The 18,088-nt window shown below is 46.3% G+C and overlaps 1 protein-coding gene across 1 annotated transcript; it reads left to right on the top strand.

Annotated features, from left to right (window-relative positions):
• Positions 1–2,497: 2,497 nt before the first annotated feature.
• Positions 2,498–10,837, top strand: SF3B6 (splicing factor 3b subunit 6). Its single transcript, XM_054024155.1, has 4 exons — positions 2,498–2,649; positions 4,150–4,268; positions 7,190–7,328; positions 7,966–10,837. The coding sequence occupies exons 1-4, from the start codon at positions 2,620–2,622 to the stop codon at positions 8,053–8,055; spliced, it is 378 nt and encodes a 125-aa protein (XP_053880130.1). The 5' UTR covers positions 2,498–2,619; the 3' UTR covers positions 8,056–10,837.
• Positions 10,838–18,088: the final 7,251 nt, after the last annotated feature.

Genomic DNA, 18,088 nt, shown 5'->3' with positions numbered 1-18,088 from the left:
TTCGTGCTGCCTTGTAGAGTGTGAGGCTACATTAACAAGGATGTGTTAACCCTTGAGTGCTCAGCTGAGTGCTAGTTCATCATTTAGCAGTAAGGCATTCTCTGGAAATATCCCACCCTCTGACTTCACCACCTCAACCAAGCTTTACAATTATCATTGCTGTGTACCAGTATTAAATTGTTTGTTTAAAACTTGTACTGTGTGTGTGTGTGTATATATATATAATATAGTGTTTTGTCAGGTGAAAAACATTTCCCTGGAACCTAAGCCCCCCATTTACATTAATTCTTATGGGGAAATTGGATTCGCTTAACATCGTTTTGCTTAAAGTCGCATTTCTTAAGAAAATAACTACAACGTTAAGCAAGGCGTTATGAAGTGTAGCAGGTTATGCTCCCACCACTAGAAATATAAGAGGCAGCTCTGATATACTGTAGCCAGACTACATACTTTGTGAAGATCTAGCTGAAAAATGGAGGAGGGTTGTTTAAGCCCATGGTAGAAAATGTGTAGGGGAAGGTTGTTTTTCTTTCATTGCGGGGGAAAAAGCAATTGGGAATATTTTGCCCAGCTCTAAAGTTGTGGGGAGTAATGGCAGCAGCAGCACCAAGGAGAGGAAATCCCTTGAAGGGAGGGAAGTGCTGTACAAAACAAGAACTTGACATCCCTGATGTCAACACCAGCAGCTAGGCCAAAGCTTCTAACCCGGTGCAGAAAGGGGTGAATTTGGGGAAGTTAGCTAGAAGTGAACTGAAGTAAGCTGCTGCCCCACGTCTCCAGCCTCAGACTGGTCTGCACGCTGCCTTGCGCTGTTCTGCACAGTGCTGTGGTCAGAACTGATAGATTGTCCGACTGACATAAAGCTGCAGCTCGGTTCGTTATTTACATCGTGTCTTAGTAAATTCAAACACAAGAGGCAGGAGCAGAGGGGAAGGGAGGAGGGAGGCGGGTGAGCTGGTGTGACTGGGGGGGGGGGACTAGGACCAGTAGTGGGGTGGGGGAGAGAGGGGAGGGGCACTAGTGGGGCAGGTGTTGTGGAGGGAGGAGCAGAAGTGGGGGCCGGAGGGGGGAAAGGGAAGGGAAGGGCCATGGGGGGGGTGAAGGGAGCGGATAGAGGCCGGGGGAGGTGGAGTGGGGAGGGGCAGGTGTTATGGGGGGAGGAGCAGGAGGAGGGCCGGAGGGGGGAAAGGGCCATGGGGGGGTGAAGGGAGTGGATAGAGGCCGGGAGAGGTGGAGTGGGGTGGAGCAGGTGTTGTGGGGGGAGGAGCAGGAGGAGGGCCGGAGGGGGGAAAGGGGAGGGAAGGGCCATGGGGGGGTGAGGGGAGCGGGTAGAGGCCGGGGGAGGTGGAGTGGGGAGGAGCAGAAGTGGGGGCCGGAGGGGGGAAAGGGAAGGGAAGGGCCATGGGGGGGGTGAAGGGAGCGGATAGAGGCCGGGGGAGGTGGAGTGGGGAGGGGCAGGTGTTATGGGGGGAGGAGCAGGAGGAGGGCCGGAGGGGGGAAAGGGCCATGGGGGGGTGAAGGGAGTGGATAGAGGCCGGGGGAGGTGGAGTGGGGAGGGGCAGGTGTTATGGGGGGAGGAGCAGGAGGAGGGCCGGAGGGGGGAAAGGGCCATGGGGGGGTGAGGGGAGCGGATAGAGGCCGGGGGAGGTGGAGTGGGGTGGAGCAGGTGTTGTGGGGGGAGGAGCAGGAGGAGGGCCGGAGGGGGGAAAGGGGAGGGAAGGGCCATGGGGGGGGTGAGGGGAGCGGATAGAGGCCGGGGGAGGTGGAGTGGGGTGGAGCAGGTGTTGTGGGGGGAGGAGCAGGAGGAGGGCCGGAGGGGGGAAAGGGCCATGGGGGGGGGTGAGGGGAGCGGATAGAGGCCGGGGGAGGTGGAGTGGGGAGGGGCAGGTGTTGTGGGGGGAGGAGCAGGAGGCGGGCCGGAGGGGGGAAAGGGGAGGGAAGGGCCATGGGGGGGTGAGGGGAGCGGGTAGATGCCGGGGGAGGTGGAGTGGGGAGGAGCAGGTGTTATGGGGGGAGGAGCAGGAGGAGGGCCGGAGGGGGGAAAGGGCCATGGGGGGGGTGAGGGGAGCGGATAGAGGCCGGGGGAGGTGGAGTGGGGAGGGGCAGGTGTTGTGGGGGGAGGAGCAGGAGGAGGGCCGGAGGGGGGAAAGGGCCATGGGGGGGGTGAGGGGAGCGGATAGAGGCCGGGGGAGGTGGAGTGGGGAGGGGCAGGTGTTGTGGGGGGAGGAGCAGGAGGAGGGCCGGAGGGGGAAAGGATGAAGGAGGGGCCACGGGGGGTGAGGGTAGAGGGCGGGGGAGGGGCAGGTGGGGGAGGGGCCGGGAGCTCTAACGACACCCCCAGCAGGGAGGGAGGGACTGCGGGGAGGCAAATTAATGACCGCGCCCGGCACGCTGGAGGCCAAAGTCACGTGACCCTCACCGTCATTTCCCCAAGCCCCGCCCCGCCCGTAAACTAGCCGGCTTCTTTCATCCCCATCCGGTTGTCATGCGTCACTTCCTGCGCGGCCGCGGTGCAGGCTGGGCTAGCATCCGGCGCTGCCTGTCGGGGTGAGCGGGCGCGAGGCGGAGGCGCTCCCGTTGTTTCCCTGCTAGGAGAAGGCCCCCACCCCGCCCGGCACCATGGCGATGCAAGCGGCCAAGCGAGCCAACGTGAGTAGTGCCGCCGCCGCCGCCGCGGGGGGAACGCGGCTCCCCCGCCCCGGGCTGTTCCGGCCGCGCCCGCCTGCCCGAGGCTCCCGCCTCCCACCGCGGGGCAGGAGATGGGGCCGCTGGCAGGGGCCTGCGGCCGCCCCAGCCCCGGTGGGGGGCGGGTTCGAGGCGCCTCGGCTGAGCCGGGCTGGGGGGTCGGCTTGTTCCGCGCGCCGAGCAGCCCCCAGGGTCAGGCCCCGGCCCAGCTCCCGGGGGCGCGTGGTGGGGCATCTGACTGCCCCAGGTCTGTGGCTGCCCGTGTAACGCTGCGCCGCCAAAGCTCTTCACACCCGTGTGCTGGGGCTTGGGGGCGGAGGGGACCGTTAGCCGGTGTAGTCCGACCTGCTTGTCACAGACTGTATCATCATCCAGTTACCCCGTATTGTGTCCCGTGACACGCCGTTGAGAGAGCCAAATAATGACCTAGTTGAGAGGTATTATTGCTCTGATATGCCCGCGGAGACTTTAAATGAGTCATCGAAAGCCCCAAGGCAGATCGTCAAGACTGGAAATTTTTTACGTTCGAGAAGATCAACGCAAATGATTAAAGCGTTGAAAAATATTCTGTATAGTGATCAACACAAGGAGCACAATCTATTAAGCGTAACGAAGACAAGGTTAAGGGGTGACTTGAGCCACAGAGTGCCAGAACCCATAAGGAGAACAAATATTTGATAATAGGCTCTTCAATGTAACAAGCAAAGGGAAATCAACTTTCCAACCATTGGTTCTTAAGCTAGCCAAATTCAGGGCTAGTCTACATTAGAAGTGATACGTTGGCACAGCTGCACCGATGCAGCGCAGGAGAGAGTTCTTCCATCCGCATAATTACTCCACCTCTGCAAGAGCCAGTAGCTATGTCGGCAGGAGAGTGTTTCCCGCCGACATAGTGCTGTTCACCCTGGCGTTTAGGTCTGTGTACCTTGCGTCACTCGGGGGTGGTGGGGGTGGATTTTTCACACCCCTAAGCAACATCCATTACATAAACATAAGCGGTAGTGTAGACCTGCCCTCAGACTTGAAAAAAGGCGTACATTTTTAACAGAGAGGGTTCCAACGCTGGAACAGTTTACCAGAGATTGTGGTGGCTTCTCCATCACTAGCAATTTTCAAATCAAAACTGGATGTTTTCCTAAAAGAGATGCTGTAGTACAAACAGGAATTACTTGGGGAAGTTCTATGACCTGTATTTTGCTGGAGATCAGACTAGATGTTCTTGGTGGTCCCTTCCGAATTTAGATCTGTTCATATACTTCTACTTATAGACCATAGAGCTACAGATGCCTCAAATTCTTTCCTAATGTCTTTCCATGCCAGCAAGTGCTGTTGTTGTTAATGGATGATATGTGATCACAAAAGGGTCTGTGAGACAGAAGGTGTATGGTAACTGGGAGATATGTACATTTGATGTGTTAGTTTTGGAAGTGAGCATTCCAAATGTAACTGTGGTCTCTATTTTAGATTCGGCTGCCTCCTGAAGTCAATCGGATTTTATATATCAGAAACTTGCCATACAAAATCACAGCTGAGGAAATGTATGATATTTTTGGAAAATATGGACCTATTCGGCAAATCAGAGTGTAAGTCTTTTGATTACAAAAATGTAGCAGTAAGTATTGGGTACAATTGTTGGAAGTGTTCCAAATATCCATCAGTGTGAGCAGCAGGACATTGTTTTCTGCAGAAATATGATGCCAAACTCCTCTGTTTTGATTTTAGCTGTAAGCATACTAGATCATCTTTTAAAGTACATTCATAGCAGATAAAAGTTGACAAGTTGGGGGAAATGATATGGGATTGTGCAATGGGAGGTAAATAAACCATATGACTCTATTTCTCCTCTTAGACAAACCAGCAGTCTAGTGAAGAACTCATACATAGTGCATTTCATTTTTGTTAGTACTCAGTAAAAACATTCACTGAATATGATCTGCTATTTTTTCCTAGTGGCTTTTGAACAGTTTAAGTGCATCAAAGACAGAGGTCAATGTGAACAAAGTTCATGGCTAGTTTTTACTTTAAATATTTTAAAGAGTTATTTTGGAGAAAACAGACCCTTCTACCTAATGGGAATTTACAATATTACAGTAAATTCTGTTGATCTAACCGTCTTGGTTTTTAAGGTTCTCCTTAAGTGACTCTCAGAGCTGCCATATGTAATGCATATTGGAAAACCAATACCAACTATACGTACAAAATGATGGGGTCTAAATGAGCAGTTACCACTTAAGAAAGAGATCTTGGAGTCATCATGGATAGTTCTCTGAAAACATCCGCTCAATGTGCAGCAGCAGTCAAAAAAGCTTACAATTTTAAGAACCATTAGGAATAGGATAGATAGTAAGACAGTAAATATCATAATGCCACTATATAAATCTATTGTACACCTACACCTTGAATACTGCATGCAGTTCTGGTTGCCCCATCTCAAAAAAAGATATTAGAATTAGAAAAGGTGCAGAGAACACCAACCATAATGATTAGGAGTATGGAACAGCTTCTGTGTGAGGGGAGATTAAAAAGATTGGGAATGTTCAGAAAAGAAATGACAAAGAAATGATAGAGGTCCATAAAATCATGAATTGTGTGGAGAAAGTGAATAAGGAAGTGTTATTTACGCATTCACATAACACATGAATCAGGGGCCACCCAATGAAATTAATAGGCAGCAAGTTTAAAACAAATATAAGGAAGTACTTCTTCACACAACACACAGTCAATCTGTGGAACTCATTGCCATGGGATGCTATGAAGGCCAAAATATAAGTGGGTGCAAAAAAGAATGAGAGACGTTCATGGAGGATAGGTCCATCAATGGCTATTAGCCAAGGTGGTCAGGGATGCAACCACATACTCTGGGTGTGCCTAAACCTCTGACCGTTAGAATCTGGGACTGGATGACAAGGGATGGATGACTTAATACGTTGTCCTGTTCTGTTCTCTCCCTCTGAAGCATCTGGCACAGTATTGGAAGACAGGATACTGGGATAGATGGATGCTTGGTCTGACCCAGAATGGCCATTCTTATGTTAACAGGACTTAGACAGATACATTGGATACTGGACAGCAACTTAGTGAGGCATAACATTCTCAACAGTTATACTGCATAAATTGCAGGCCGCCTACTACATGCTGAAAATAGTTTATTTACCTAGACAACAGCATACAGTTCTAGCTATCTCGATATCAGAAAACTGTTGACAGAAGAAGTTCAGAAAAGATTAACAAAAATGATTAGGGCCGCACTGTATGGACTGAGTTGAGGAAGGTGTAAAAGAATTAAATGAGTAGCATGGCCAAACAAGTAAAATTTCCTATCCTTCTAACACTTGTAGACAAAGAAGGAGAATTATTATTTAGGATGACCCAAAAGGATATAAGTAGGAACAGTGAGATTGCATCGAACAAAGGAAAGCTAGCATGAATATAGTTACAAGTAAACTTCATTATCATTCAGTCAGGGAAATGTATCATCTATCTGGTCACCAGCATAATTCCTGTGCTGATGGATGGAAGATCTCCAATGAACACTTAAATACTAAGTGACCCAGACCTTGCTTAATTTATCAGGTCCAACACATCACAGCATAAACTGGTCTAGCTGCTAGTTATTAGGATACTGAATAAACATGAAGGTTTTTCTTTATGCTTGGTTTTAAGTGAAGGATTTCATCTTGGAAGAAATGTCTACAAAGCACTAATTGATTCATTGTTTGTGTACTGAGACCTGGTTTTGTTTAAATTCAATACAAATAAGATAACAGAAAGGGAACATTAAGCTCTGGTATCTACTGCCAGCACAGTTTTTGAAGTTGAGGCACTATTGTTCCAATGTAGCTTTCTTTGGGTATGTTTATGCTGCAATTAAAAACCAAGGGCTGCAGGTGAGATAATTCAGGCACAGGGTAAGGGGCTGTTTAATTGTGGTCTAGACACTGGGGATCGGGCTAGAACGTCTCCACCACAATTAAACACGGAGTCAGCTAACACGGGCCAGCTGTGGGTTTTTAATTGCAGTGTAGACATACTCTATCTATGTGTGTGATACGCTGAAATAGCAATCCATCTAGGTTCCTGGTATCTTGGAGTGGTATCACGCACAATACTTCAGCTTTAAAGATTTGATTTGACATTACAAGATTGAGCTCTTAAGCAATTTACTGATGTAACAGTTTTCAGGCTTTCCAAGAATGACACCCCCATAATGCATATAGTAAAGGCTTTCATAATCATTCTTAGAGAGATGAATTGACCTTGGAACATAATACTATGCATATAGTTGCTGCTGTCACTCTTTACAAAATTAGAGCCAGAAATAATAATAAACGAAGATTGGTATGGAAAGCAAGGATGTATCTCAAAGTCTAGAAAAAGTCATTAGAAATCTTGGTTTTTATTAAAGTTGTATTAGTTAACATAATCTGTGCTGTCACTGCTAATTGTTATTGGAATTATTTTATATTCATATTGTTTTAATATTAAAACTGATCTTACGTTGCAGTGGAAACACTCCAGAGACTAGAGGAACAGCATATGTAGTTTATGAAGACATCTTTGATGCCAAGAATGCTTGTGATCATCTGTCGGGATTCAATGTGTGCAACAGATACCTTGTTGTCTTGTACTACAATGCAAACAGGGCAAGTACACTTGATTTTCTAAAATAACTATTAAATATGTGGTATGCTATCAATTTTCCATTCTAGTCTAAAATGAAAATTATTTGGATTTATTGCAGCTATTGATTTAAATATTCTAGAGAACAATGCTGAACTTGGAGTGGGAGGGTGTATATGAGCTAACAGGGTTTCATTTTAGCTTTTATTCTTTTTTGTGCAAAGAACATGCTTATTGGACTGGACTGGGGGAAGCAAGGTGGGCTGTAAAGAGCAGATTGCAGAATGCTTCCCACAGGTTTAGTTTTGGGGTCCCTGCCAAAGGAGACAAGATCTTGGTTAGAAGAAATGATCTCTGAGCTCTTGACATTGTTTCTCTGCACAATGACAAGCATATAGATTTCTAGGCCACATTTCCTTGGGACGCTGTCCAGTATTGAAGAATTATGCTGTGTAGTGACAAGAATTACTTTCACTTACCCTAAAATCATGATATTTTTCCGTGTCTTAATTGAAGACTATGGTAATGACATGGTAACTTGTGTTAACTGTAGTATTGTCTCCTAAGAAGTGTAACTAATATGCCTTATTAAAAACTCAGTAAGAGGTAAATTGTAAAGAATATTCTTCTCTAATGTAGTTTTGTTGATTTTTATTACAGGCATTCCAAAAAATGGACACAAAGAAGAAAGAAGAGCAGCTGAAACTTCTCAAGGAGAAATATGGAATAAACACAGACCCACCAAAATAAAGATGAGCTCTTTTGGAAAGATTTTAACTCTTGCCACAGTGTTTTCGGACTGAACCTCATAAGGACCATTAATCAAGTTTGATTATTTTCATTTGACCCTTTTACTTCTATGCCTCATGCATAGACTATTCATTTTGAAGCTTTGATATTTTAAGTTTGGAATTTACTAAATAAATGTAGTTCACTTTTGGATTTCGTTTAAATTACTTAAATTTTAGTAATTCCATTAAGTGGACACACTTTCTTCTAGATATCAAGGAGACCTCGTCATTGCTGCATAATTGTAGTGTCTGTTTCCAGTAATATTACCAAGTTTTTGATTCAGTCCTGGTGAAATTCCTCACCCTAGATAGCTTGCACTAGACTCTGTGCACCACTTAGCTTCCATCTTTAGGGTAAGTGGTCTTGTGTGGACTCTCTACATAAGAGTGAATTTCATCCCATATATGTATAAAAATCAGGCACCATAAATAGGGGAAAAAACCCACAATTTTTGTATAGAAAAGGGTTTAGTATATTTTGACACTTATCAAATATTTCTGCTATTGTATGTAAGTTACTATTTTTCTCCCTATGGGAATGTTTGAATCAACCTATCCTTTTTGTTATAGGGAACTTGTGTTTGTTATAAGGCTGCTGCTTATATTAAACAAAAATTTCTGTCTTGTGTAGCTCTTCCCTTAGACTGGTGGCAGTAAGTAGAGGTCTGCATTACAAGTCATAAATATGTATTGCCCTGAAATATATCCAACTGTCTAGTAGATGTTTTTCTAAGAAGTCATCTTGTTGCCAGTGACTGGCTAAAAGGAGGGTGTGGGGTGGAAAGCTGATGTGCTATATTGAACCAGGTCGGTGGGGATGGGAGGGAGTGTTAATAAATAGACTGTTTTGGCTTATAGATGCTGATACATTTAAAGACATGTTTTGCCAAATGTAAATGTTAATGTAATATAGACAAAGATCCTTTAGGATGGTGAATCACCATAAATGAGTATTTAAACTTGAAATTTACTAGCCAATGCTCAAAATTTGCTTACTCTTAGTTTGATGAGGGAATAAAACTAACATTTGTTTACCCAAAAGTTGCTTGTGTACAACTTTTGCAAACCTTCCTATATGCCATGTTAATTTACTGATAATATCTTTTCTCTTTAACATGTTGAAGGGATTAAAAGAGGAGTATAAGCATCATCAAACTAATGATTAAAATTTGGGTAAGAGCTTACTGTCATGATGGGCACTATGTATCTGTATGCCTACCTCCTATACTACCTTAAATGTTGACATCTGTGTGTAATTGTGTATGTTGTGTATATACACACACAAAAATACACCTACTTCAGTGCTCAGGTAAGGGGCTAGATTGACAGAACTGGTCTCCAATGTTGACCTGCTGAGTCACAGAACAGCCTTCCATAGAGTAGGTTTTTTGCAAGGCCCTTTCAGTCTTTGATGCTTTTGCTTTGATTACCGCAAAGGGTGCCAGTTATGATACTTTGATGTGATTGCCTAACTACCAAATGAATTGTACGTAGACCATTGAAGCAGCGATCAGGTAGTCTTTCAACTCTACATTGGTGGCTCAAATTCTGGCAGGGTATGACAGAAAATTACTGTCTCCTATTTCTAATTTCTGACATAGCTCCTCTGCCCTTCCCTCTGGGGCCTCAGACTGGGCATCCTTTGTGGCTCTGTCTCTAGCTAGAGCAGGGTGTGGAACATGTTAAGTAGATGTGTTGGCAGAAAGAGCTCTCTTCCTTGTAATCTGAACCCCCCACCCCACCTATCTGGCCCTCTCCCCATTCAAAATCAGGCCATTTATTTATGACTGTGGTACCTGTAGTCTCCAATAAAGGGCCCCCTGTGCTAGATACGACACAAATTAATTAATGGATGCATTCCCTGCCTCAGATAATTCAGTCTAGGATTATGACTAGATACCCTAGCTGAATAAATAAAAAAGGAGAGATGGTTGGAGACAAAATAAAAGCAAAGATGGGTATGTTTGCATGATCTCAATGGTCACACTAGTCTCAGGTGGCCACCAGCCTAATCAGCTGTGACAACTTATGCAAATACATTTTTATTGTTGCGTTAGCCAGCTATTGTCTTGCCCACCCTGTGGCTTCTTGCCTATTCTTCCCCCATCACAGCCATATGAACCAAAGCTGTACACACTTAATGTGTTCGGCGTTAACTAAATCCACTCAAAGGCCAGCAGTCTTAAAACAGATTAAAATAAATTGGGTTCTTAGGCCAACTCCTTTTGTGATTTTTTTGGAAGATGTTTCAGAAGCGAGTTCCTCTTCTCCCCCAACCCCCATAACTTGGCTGATTTACCTTAAACTTTCCATAGAAATCCTATGCTGTTGCTGGGTGAAATTTCAGATGGAGTAATTTAGGGTGAAATTGGGTTGATAGTAGAGCCAAATTTATCACCTTTAGCTATCCTTGAGCTTTGAGAAAATTGCACGATGAGAGCCTAGACAAGGCGCCGAGTGTCCCCAGCCCTTTTGGCTGTAAGGTGCTGAAGGAACGCAGCACCGTGCTGGCTTCTGCCCTTACTAATTTAGTGAAGTTTTGGCATTTGGATCCACTTCATCTTTCAGTTTTGCTTATTTTGAATAGTATGCAAATATCGTATTTCCTCTGTCAATAAGAATTCTTTTGCTTGTATTGCAGAGTCTGATTTTGATGAAAGCTTGGTGGTGTTTAAGAAAATTTTTTAAAGCAATTCTGTAGGGTAATAAGATTAATAAAAATTCTTTCAGTGAACTCTTAAGACCAGCATCTTTTTGATTTCTATGAAAGCTTTGCTGCTTCCTTTCATTAAATATTCCATTTCATATGACTTTTTTTTTCTTCTAGTGCCTGTTCAGGGTTTTCAGTGTCCCTGTACATGTAAAAATGAAATCATTTGTACCTGCAAGACACAGGGAATGGAAATCAGATGCCCGGAGGATTATTTTGATGAGGTCTGCTCAAGATTTTGTTTGAAATGTAATATCAAAGGACAGGGAAATGAGTTCAGTTATAGGAATAGCAGAGGGGGTAATTCATAAGGCAGATGTTACCAGCCTTGCAGTCTAAAGTTGTGTGTTCTGTGCATTTCCTTTCTGCTTAATATTCAGGAAGTAGAACATGAAATTATGCCTGCAAGGTTGTTTTTCCATCTATAAAGTGGTTAGAAATAAGTAATATAAGAGCATATCTGATTACACAGGCAACCGTGGTATGTCTTTCCAATCCATTATATAGTAGTAGTAATTATGTGCTGTGTTGATAAATGACACAATTAAATAAAATAACACATTTTGCAGTTGAATAAAGAGCTACCAGGCAAAGATTAGAATGCTGGATTACATTTTGTTAAAGACTTAATTTCCTTAAGTATCCCAAAGCACAGCTAGTCTTACCTTCAGATATTTTTTTAATCAAATTGTTATGAAAAAAAATGTGTGCTTCCACTAAAGGGAGAAAGGGTGGCTTGTGAGAGAGCTTCCTCAACCAGCTGCAGCGAGAGATCTAAGGAAGTTCTTTGAAGACTTGATAGTGGAAGGTGCTGAACCGCCTCCGCTCTTATTGATGTGAGTAGGAAATGCAGGTCTGAGGAGCTGCCCAGTGAGGTTGAGAGTATATATTCAGGTCAAAAGCCTGACAGGCCCAGTTTTAACTGATAAAAATCCTAGCAAAAGCTGGAAGGTGCTAGGTCATGGATCCACAGAAGCGCTTAGGCATTGCGACACCTGGAAAATCACTGGAACAACAATGGGATCCACAAAGCCTGTGTTAGGTACCTAGCTCCCTATACAATGACTGGAGAGTGCTAAGCACCTAAGAATAGGATCTGCAAGAGGTAAATTATTAGAAAGGAAGCTGCCTAAACTAGCCAATGGGAGATGCTGACTAGAGGGGTGTGTTCTAAGCCCTGCCCCATTATGGAGATAGGTGCCTAAATCTGGGCTAGAGTGAGGCACCTATCTCTGCTGGTGGTTGATAGCTGGGAACGCTCTCCTCGAGTAAGGTGGCAAGCAGGCTCGTTGCCTGGGTTTCAACTTCCGGGGGCACTGCGCTGCTGTGCCACTAAGTTGAGGGTGTTTTGGCTCGGCCATATGTATATTGGGTGGCTGGGGGGAGAGGGCACGGAAATGTTTTCCACTCTGGTGGGCCTATGCTGCTCTTGCAAAAAATGCCAGAGGAGGAGGAGCCTCTTTTATACTGTTCAGTCTAGCAGCTGAGAGACCCAGATTCTATTTCCCCTTTCCACCTGATGGGGAAAAGGGATTTGAATGGCGTCTTCTACCTCTTAGGATAGGTGCCCTAACCACTGGCCATGGTGTATTCTGAGGGGGTGGGGGGAGGCTTTCTCCTGTTGAAGCTGTTCCAAAGTAATGAAATAGTCATGGAGGTGCCAGGGCTGAGCCCTGGCACAAATTAAGCACTGACTAAACTAGTATACCAGTATCGAGACTTCCTTAGAAGTATGGCATCAGGTAAAATAATCCTAACAAACAAAAACATGCTTGGAGCGGGGGGCTGGGCTAGACTAGACTCTGGCACTCCCACATGAGTGTTCTAACCACTAGGCCATAGAGTCATTCTTGCACCCGATCTCTGGCCCAATGACTAGGTAAGTATTTATCCACAGTGGACCAGCTTCTGCAGGAGAGACTGAGGGAATCCCCACATCAGAATACCCCATAGCTCAGTGGGTAGAGCACTCTCATGGTAGACCCCCAGTTCAAATCCTTTCTCCCCAGGAGGCGGGGGATGGGGTTTGAACCTGGGTCTCCAACCCCCCAAGTGAGTGCTCTAGTTAAACAGGGCTAAAAGGTACCACCACCACCACATTTCAAGGGACCATTCAAGGTGAAGTGGCTCAGTAACACTCCTCCAGTCAGAGAGGGGATTGTTAGTGGGTTATAGATAGTTGTAATAAGCCATAAATCCAATGATGCTATTTAGTCCATGATTTTTAGAGATACTCATACCACCCCCATCCAGCTGCCTTTTCCACCTCCTCCCCTGCTCCCATCCTCTCCTCCCTGTGCCTGGATGGGTGTTAATGGGCCACTTCACCTTGTAGGGTCCCTGGAAATATATATTTACTGTTCCATCATGTATTTAGCAGTGACACTGTGAGGGCAGGTCTACACTTAAAAACACTGCATCAGCCGCTGTAGCACTTTAATGAAGAGCTCTCCCATCGGCTTAGTAAATCCACCTCCGTGAGAGGCGGTAGCTATGTTGGCGGGAGAAGCTCCTCATTGACCATGCTGGCTATGTATACTGCTCAGCATAACATCGCACAGGGGTGTGGATTCACACTCCTGAGCGACGTAGTTATACCGAAGTAATTCTGTAGTGTAGACCAGGGCTGAGTAAGCTTCCCAGACCTGAACTAGAGCTCTGTGTAAGCTCAAAAACTTGTCTCTCTCATCAATGGAAGTCGGTCCAGTAAAAGATATTACCTTGTCTCTCTAATATGCTGGGACGACACGGCTATGACAACACAGCATACAGCAAAGGAAGTTTATACTGAGTTTCATTCTTTCCCAGCTGAAGTGTCACTGGTGGTTGTCATCAAGATTTCTGAGCACTTTCAATGTGCTCAGTGATGTCACAAACATATAGGGTGCCGTCTCGCCTTCTGCAAGGAGCCTGAATTTGGTTTGAGCATTGGCCTGCTAAACCCAGGGTTGTGAGTTCAATCCTTGTGGAGGCCATTTAGGGATCTGGGGCAAAAAAAACCCCCAAAAAACTGTCAGGGACAGTACTTGGTCCTGCTAGTGAAGGCAGGGGACTGGACGCGATGACCTTTCAAGGTCCCTTCCGGTTCTATGAGATAGGTATATTTCCATATATAAAATAATAATAAGATCCTTTGTCCCCTCATCCTCCTCTCTGGTCTTGACTGCTGAGGTCAAGTTAGGTTGGTTTTGCTTTCCAGCTGTTTAATCTGATCCGTGTCCAGGGTTGTCTAGGGGGTACTTGTTGCTGAAGTGCGCTCTGGCTGTTTGGTGTCTCAGGAACAGGTGGATCTTACGCCCCAGGATTTTTCTCATTCTCTTTGTCTCAGGAATACTTTTCTGCTTAACTGTCTTTCACTGGACTCAGTTCTTAATTTGTAATGGAAGAGGTGTCAGAAGCCCTGGCACAAATGAAGCAGTGGTTGGATGGCTGGAGAGTGGCAGCTGCTGTCCAGCAGCGCAGAGGTGCCAGGGCTATGAAGTGCCAAGCCTAGAGGTGCTAAACTATTATACCATTATCTTTAGAAGTATAGCATCAGGTAACCCATTGCTACCTGCTGGCTGTTAATTATGGACATGGGTCTTCTTCACCTCTGAAAATCAAAGACAAGGTGTCTTAGCCCTTGTCTACACTACCCAGTTTTGCTGGCAAAAGCAGCTTTTGCTGACAAAATAGTGGAGGTGTGCACACCGCAATGCTACTTTTGTTGGCAAAACTCTCCTGTTTTGCCGACAAAATAAAACCACTGTTTTGACCTCAGCTGCCTTGCATACAGCTACACAAGCATGTGCCCCTCCTCTTTCAAAGCTATGGGAAATTCTGACAGCTGAGCATGCCACTCCACTCTGACAGCAAAGAGCAAATCATTAATGTGGAATTTCTCTGGCACTAGGGATGCAGCAGCAGGCTGGCGGCTGTGGGAGATGCAGGACTGCTGAGCTGTGCAGAGCTAGGAAGGGAAGCAGGGCTGATGTGTAAGGCGGTGTCTCCCTCTCCCTGCCTCAGGACTGGTTGCTTTCTTCTGCTGTTTGAACTTAGAGACAGCATGCCGACACAAAGGTGCCAGGCATCTGGTTTTCGACCGGAGCACCCTGTCGAAAAGGGACCCTGGCGGCTCTGGTCGGCACCACCAACCAGGCTGTTAAAAGCCTGGTCAGTGGCGCAGCAGGGCTAAGGCAGGCTCCCTGCCTACCTTAGCTCCGTGCGGCTCCCTGAAGTGGTTGTCGGGTCCTTGCAGCCCCTAGGCACATGGGCAGCCAGGGAGGCTCTGTATGCTGCCCCCATTCCTAGTGCTGGCTCCACAGCTCCCATTGGCTGGGAACCGCATCCCATGGGAGCTGCGGGGGCGGCGCCTGCAGGTGGGAGGGCACTGCACGGAGCTTCCCTGGTTGCCCATGTGTCTAGGGGCTGCAGGGCCCTAGCAGCCGCTTCCTGGGAGCTGTGGTAAGTACTGCCGGGACCCTGAATCCCCTCCCACATCCCAACACCCTAGGAGTCCCTCCTGCCAGGAGTCCCCAAACTCCCTCCTGGAACCCGCACACCCTCAACACCCTGCCAGAGCCCTGAGCCCCTTGCTGCACCCCAAACCCCTCATCCCCAGCCCCACCCCAGAGCTCACAACCCTCCCCCCCCGCACACCAACCCCCTGCCTCAGCCCAGAGCCCCCTCCTTCACCCCAAAACCCTCATCCCTGGCCCCACCCCAGAGGCCACACCCCAGCCAGAGCCCACATCCCCTCCCACACTCTGAACCCCTCAGCCCAAAGCCCTCTCCCACACCCTGAACCCCTCATTTTTGGCATCACCCGGAGTCCACACCCAGAGCCCATATCCCCCCGCTCTACCCCAGCCCGGAGCCCTATCCTGCACCCAAATCCCTCATTCCTGGCCCTATCTCAAAGCCTGCATCCCCAGCCAGAGGCCTCATCCCGCCCCACCCCACTCCTCTGCCCCAGCCCAGTGAAAGTGAGTGAGGGTTGGGGGAGAGCATGCAACAGAGGGAAGAGGGATGGAGCAAGCAGGGGTGGAGCCTCAGAGAAGGGGTGGGACAGGGGCAGGGCCTCGGGGCAGGGGTGTTTGGTTTTGAGCAATTAGAAAGTTGGTAACCCTAGCCAACACACACTCTGTCTCTCTCACATACGTACTCCCCCTGCACTCTCTCACACACTATGACAACACACAATCTTTCTCTGTCTGTGTCTCTCCCCGCTCCCCCTCCCACACTCCCTGTCAGACACACTCCCCCTGTCCCCCCACACACTTCAATTGAAAAGCGGCTGACAATCTAGGATGCCCATGGAACGATGGGAGTGAGAAACCTGCATCATGTGATGCTGTATCTGCCCCATGAGGCATTACAAACCCTTCGCAAAGCACCCTGCAGCTTGTTGTACAGCGGGATAGCTACCCACAGTGCACTGCTCTCTGTTTTGCTGCAAGAGCGGCTCGTGTGGAACTTACACCCACACCCACCCACCCACCCCTGGGAGCACTAGGGCCCCGTGGTGTCTCCCCCCATGTGGCCTTAGTGGAAAACTGCAGAGAGGGACCTGCCAGAGACTCCAGCCTGTAGAAGCAGAAGTGGCAAAAGCAGGGAACCTCTGGACATTCAGAGAACTTTCTATGGGTGGCCCTAAGGCACTACTGTAATTACATGATTACAAATCATAATAGAATTTCTCTAGCTACAGCTGTCTTTAAGCATTGTCACAGCTTGGGGCTGTGGGCAGGGTGGTCGGCTGTGAAATGTTTTATTCATACCAAACATTAAGGAATAACAATAGATGCTAAGTGATGGAATAGAGGTGGGTTTTGTTTTTTTTAAATAATCTTAACAAGCAAAAACATAGCATTGTGGCTAAAACAAATACTGATGCCCAGTTCCTAACTGTGGTATGTAACCTATCATTTAAATCAGCTTCTGTACCAAATGACTGGAAGATAGCCAATGAGACGCCAATTTTTTAAAAGGGCTCCAGAGGTGATCCCGGCAATTACAGGCCGGTAAGTCTGACTTCAGTACCAGGCAAACTGGTTGAAACATTAGTGAAGAACAGAATTGGTTGAACTATAGTAAAGAAATGGTTGAAACGATAGTGAAGAACAGACTTGTCAGACATGCATCATTTGTCAGAATTGTCAGACACATAGATGAACATGATTTGTTGGGGAAGAGTCAACATGGTTTTTGTAAAGGGAAATCATGCCTCACCAATCAACTAGAATTCTTTGAGGAGGTCAACAAGCATGTGGAAAGGGGGATCCAGTGGATGTGTTGTACTTAGATTTTTCAGAAAGCCTTTAACAAGATCCCTCACCAAAGGCTCTTAAGCAAAGTAAGCTGTCATGGGATAAGAGGGAAGGTCCTCTCGTGAATTGGTAACTGGTTAAAAGACAGGAAACAAAGGATAGGAATAAATGGTCAGTTTTCAGAATGGAGAGAGGTAAATAGTGGTATCCCCCAGGCCAGTGTCTGTATTGGGACCAGTCCTATTCAACATATTAATAAATGATCTGGAAAAAGGGGTAAACAGTGAGGTGGCAAAATTTGTAGATGATACAAAACTACTCAAGATAATTAAGTCCAAAGCAGACTGCAAAGAGTTACAAAGGGACCTCACAAAACTGGGTGACTGGGCAACAAAATGGTAGATGAAATTCAATGCTGATAAATGCAAAGTAATGCACATTGAAAAACATAATCCCAACTATACATACAAAATGAGGGGGTCTAAATTAGCTTTTACCACTCAAGAAAGAGATCTTGGAGTCATTGTGGATAGTTCTCTGAAAACATCCACTCAATATGCAGCGGCAGTCAAAAAAGCTAACAGAATGTTGGGATTCATTAAGAAAGGGATATATAATAAGACAGAAAAGGTCATATTGTCGCTATATAAATCCATGACACGCCCACATCTTGAATATGGTGTGCAGATGTGGTCGCCCCATTGCAAGGAAGATATATTGAAATTGGAAAAGGTTCGGAAAAGGGCAACAAAAATGATTAAGAGTATGGAACAGTTTCCATATGAGGAGAGATTAATGATTGCGACTTTTCAGCTTGGAAAATAGATGACTGAGGGGGGATATGATAGAGGTCTATAAAATCATGACTGGTGTGAAGAAAGTAAATAAGGAAGAACTAAAGGGGTCACCAAATGAAATTAATAGGCAGCAGGTTTAAAACAAACAAAAGGAAGTATTTGTGGAACTCCTTGCCAAAAGATGGTGTGAAGGCCAAGACTATAACAGGGTTCAAAAAAGAACTAGATAAATTCATG

This window comes from Malaclemys terrapin, chromosome 3 (assembly GCF_027887155.1).
Source record: "Malaclemys terrapin pileata isolate rMalTer1 chromosome 3, rMalTer1.hap1, whole genome shotgun sequence".
NCBI classification, from domain to species: Eukaryota; Metazoa; Chordata; order Testudines; family Emydidae; genus Malaclemys; species Malaclemys terrapin.
Note: the sequence above shows the minus strand (reverse complement) of the source record. Positions and strands in the feature narration are given on the sequence as shown.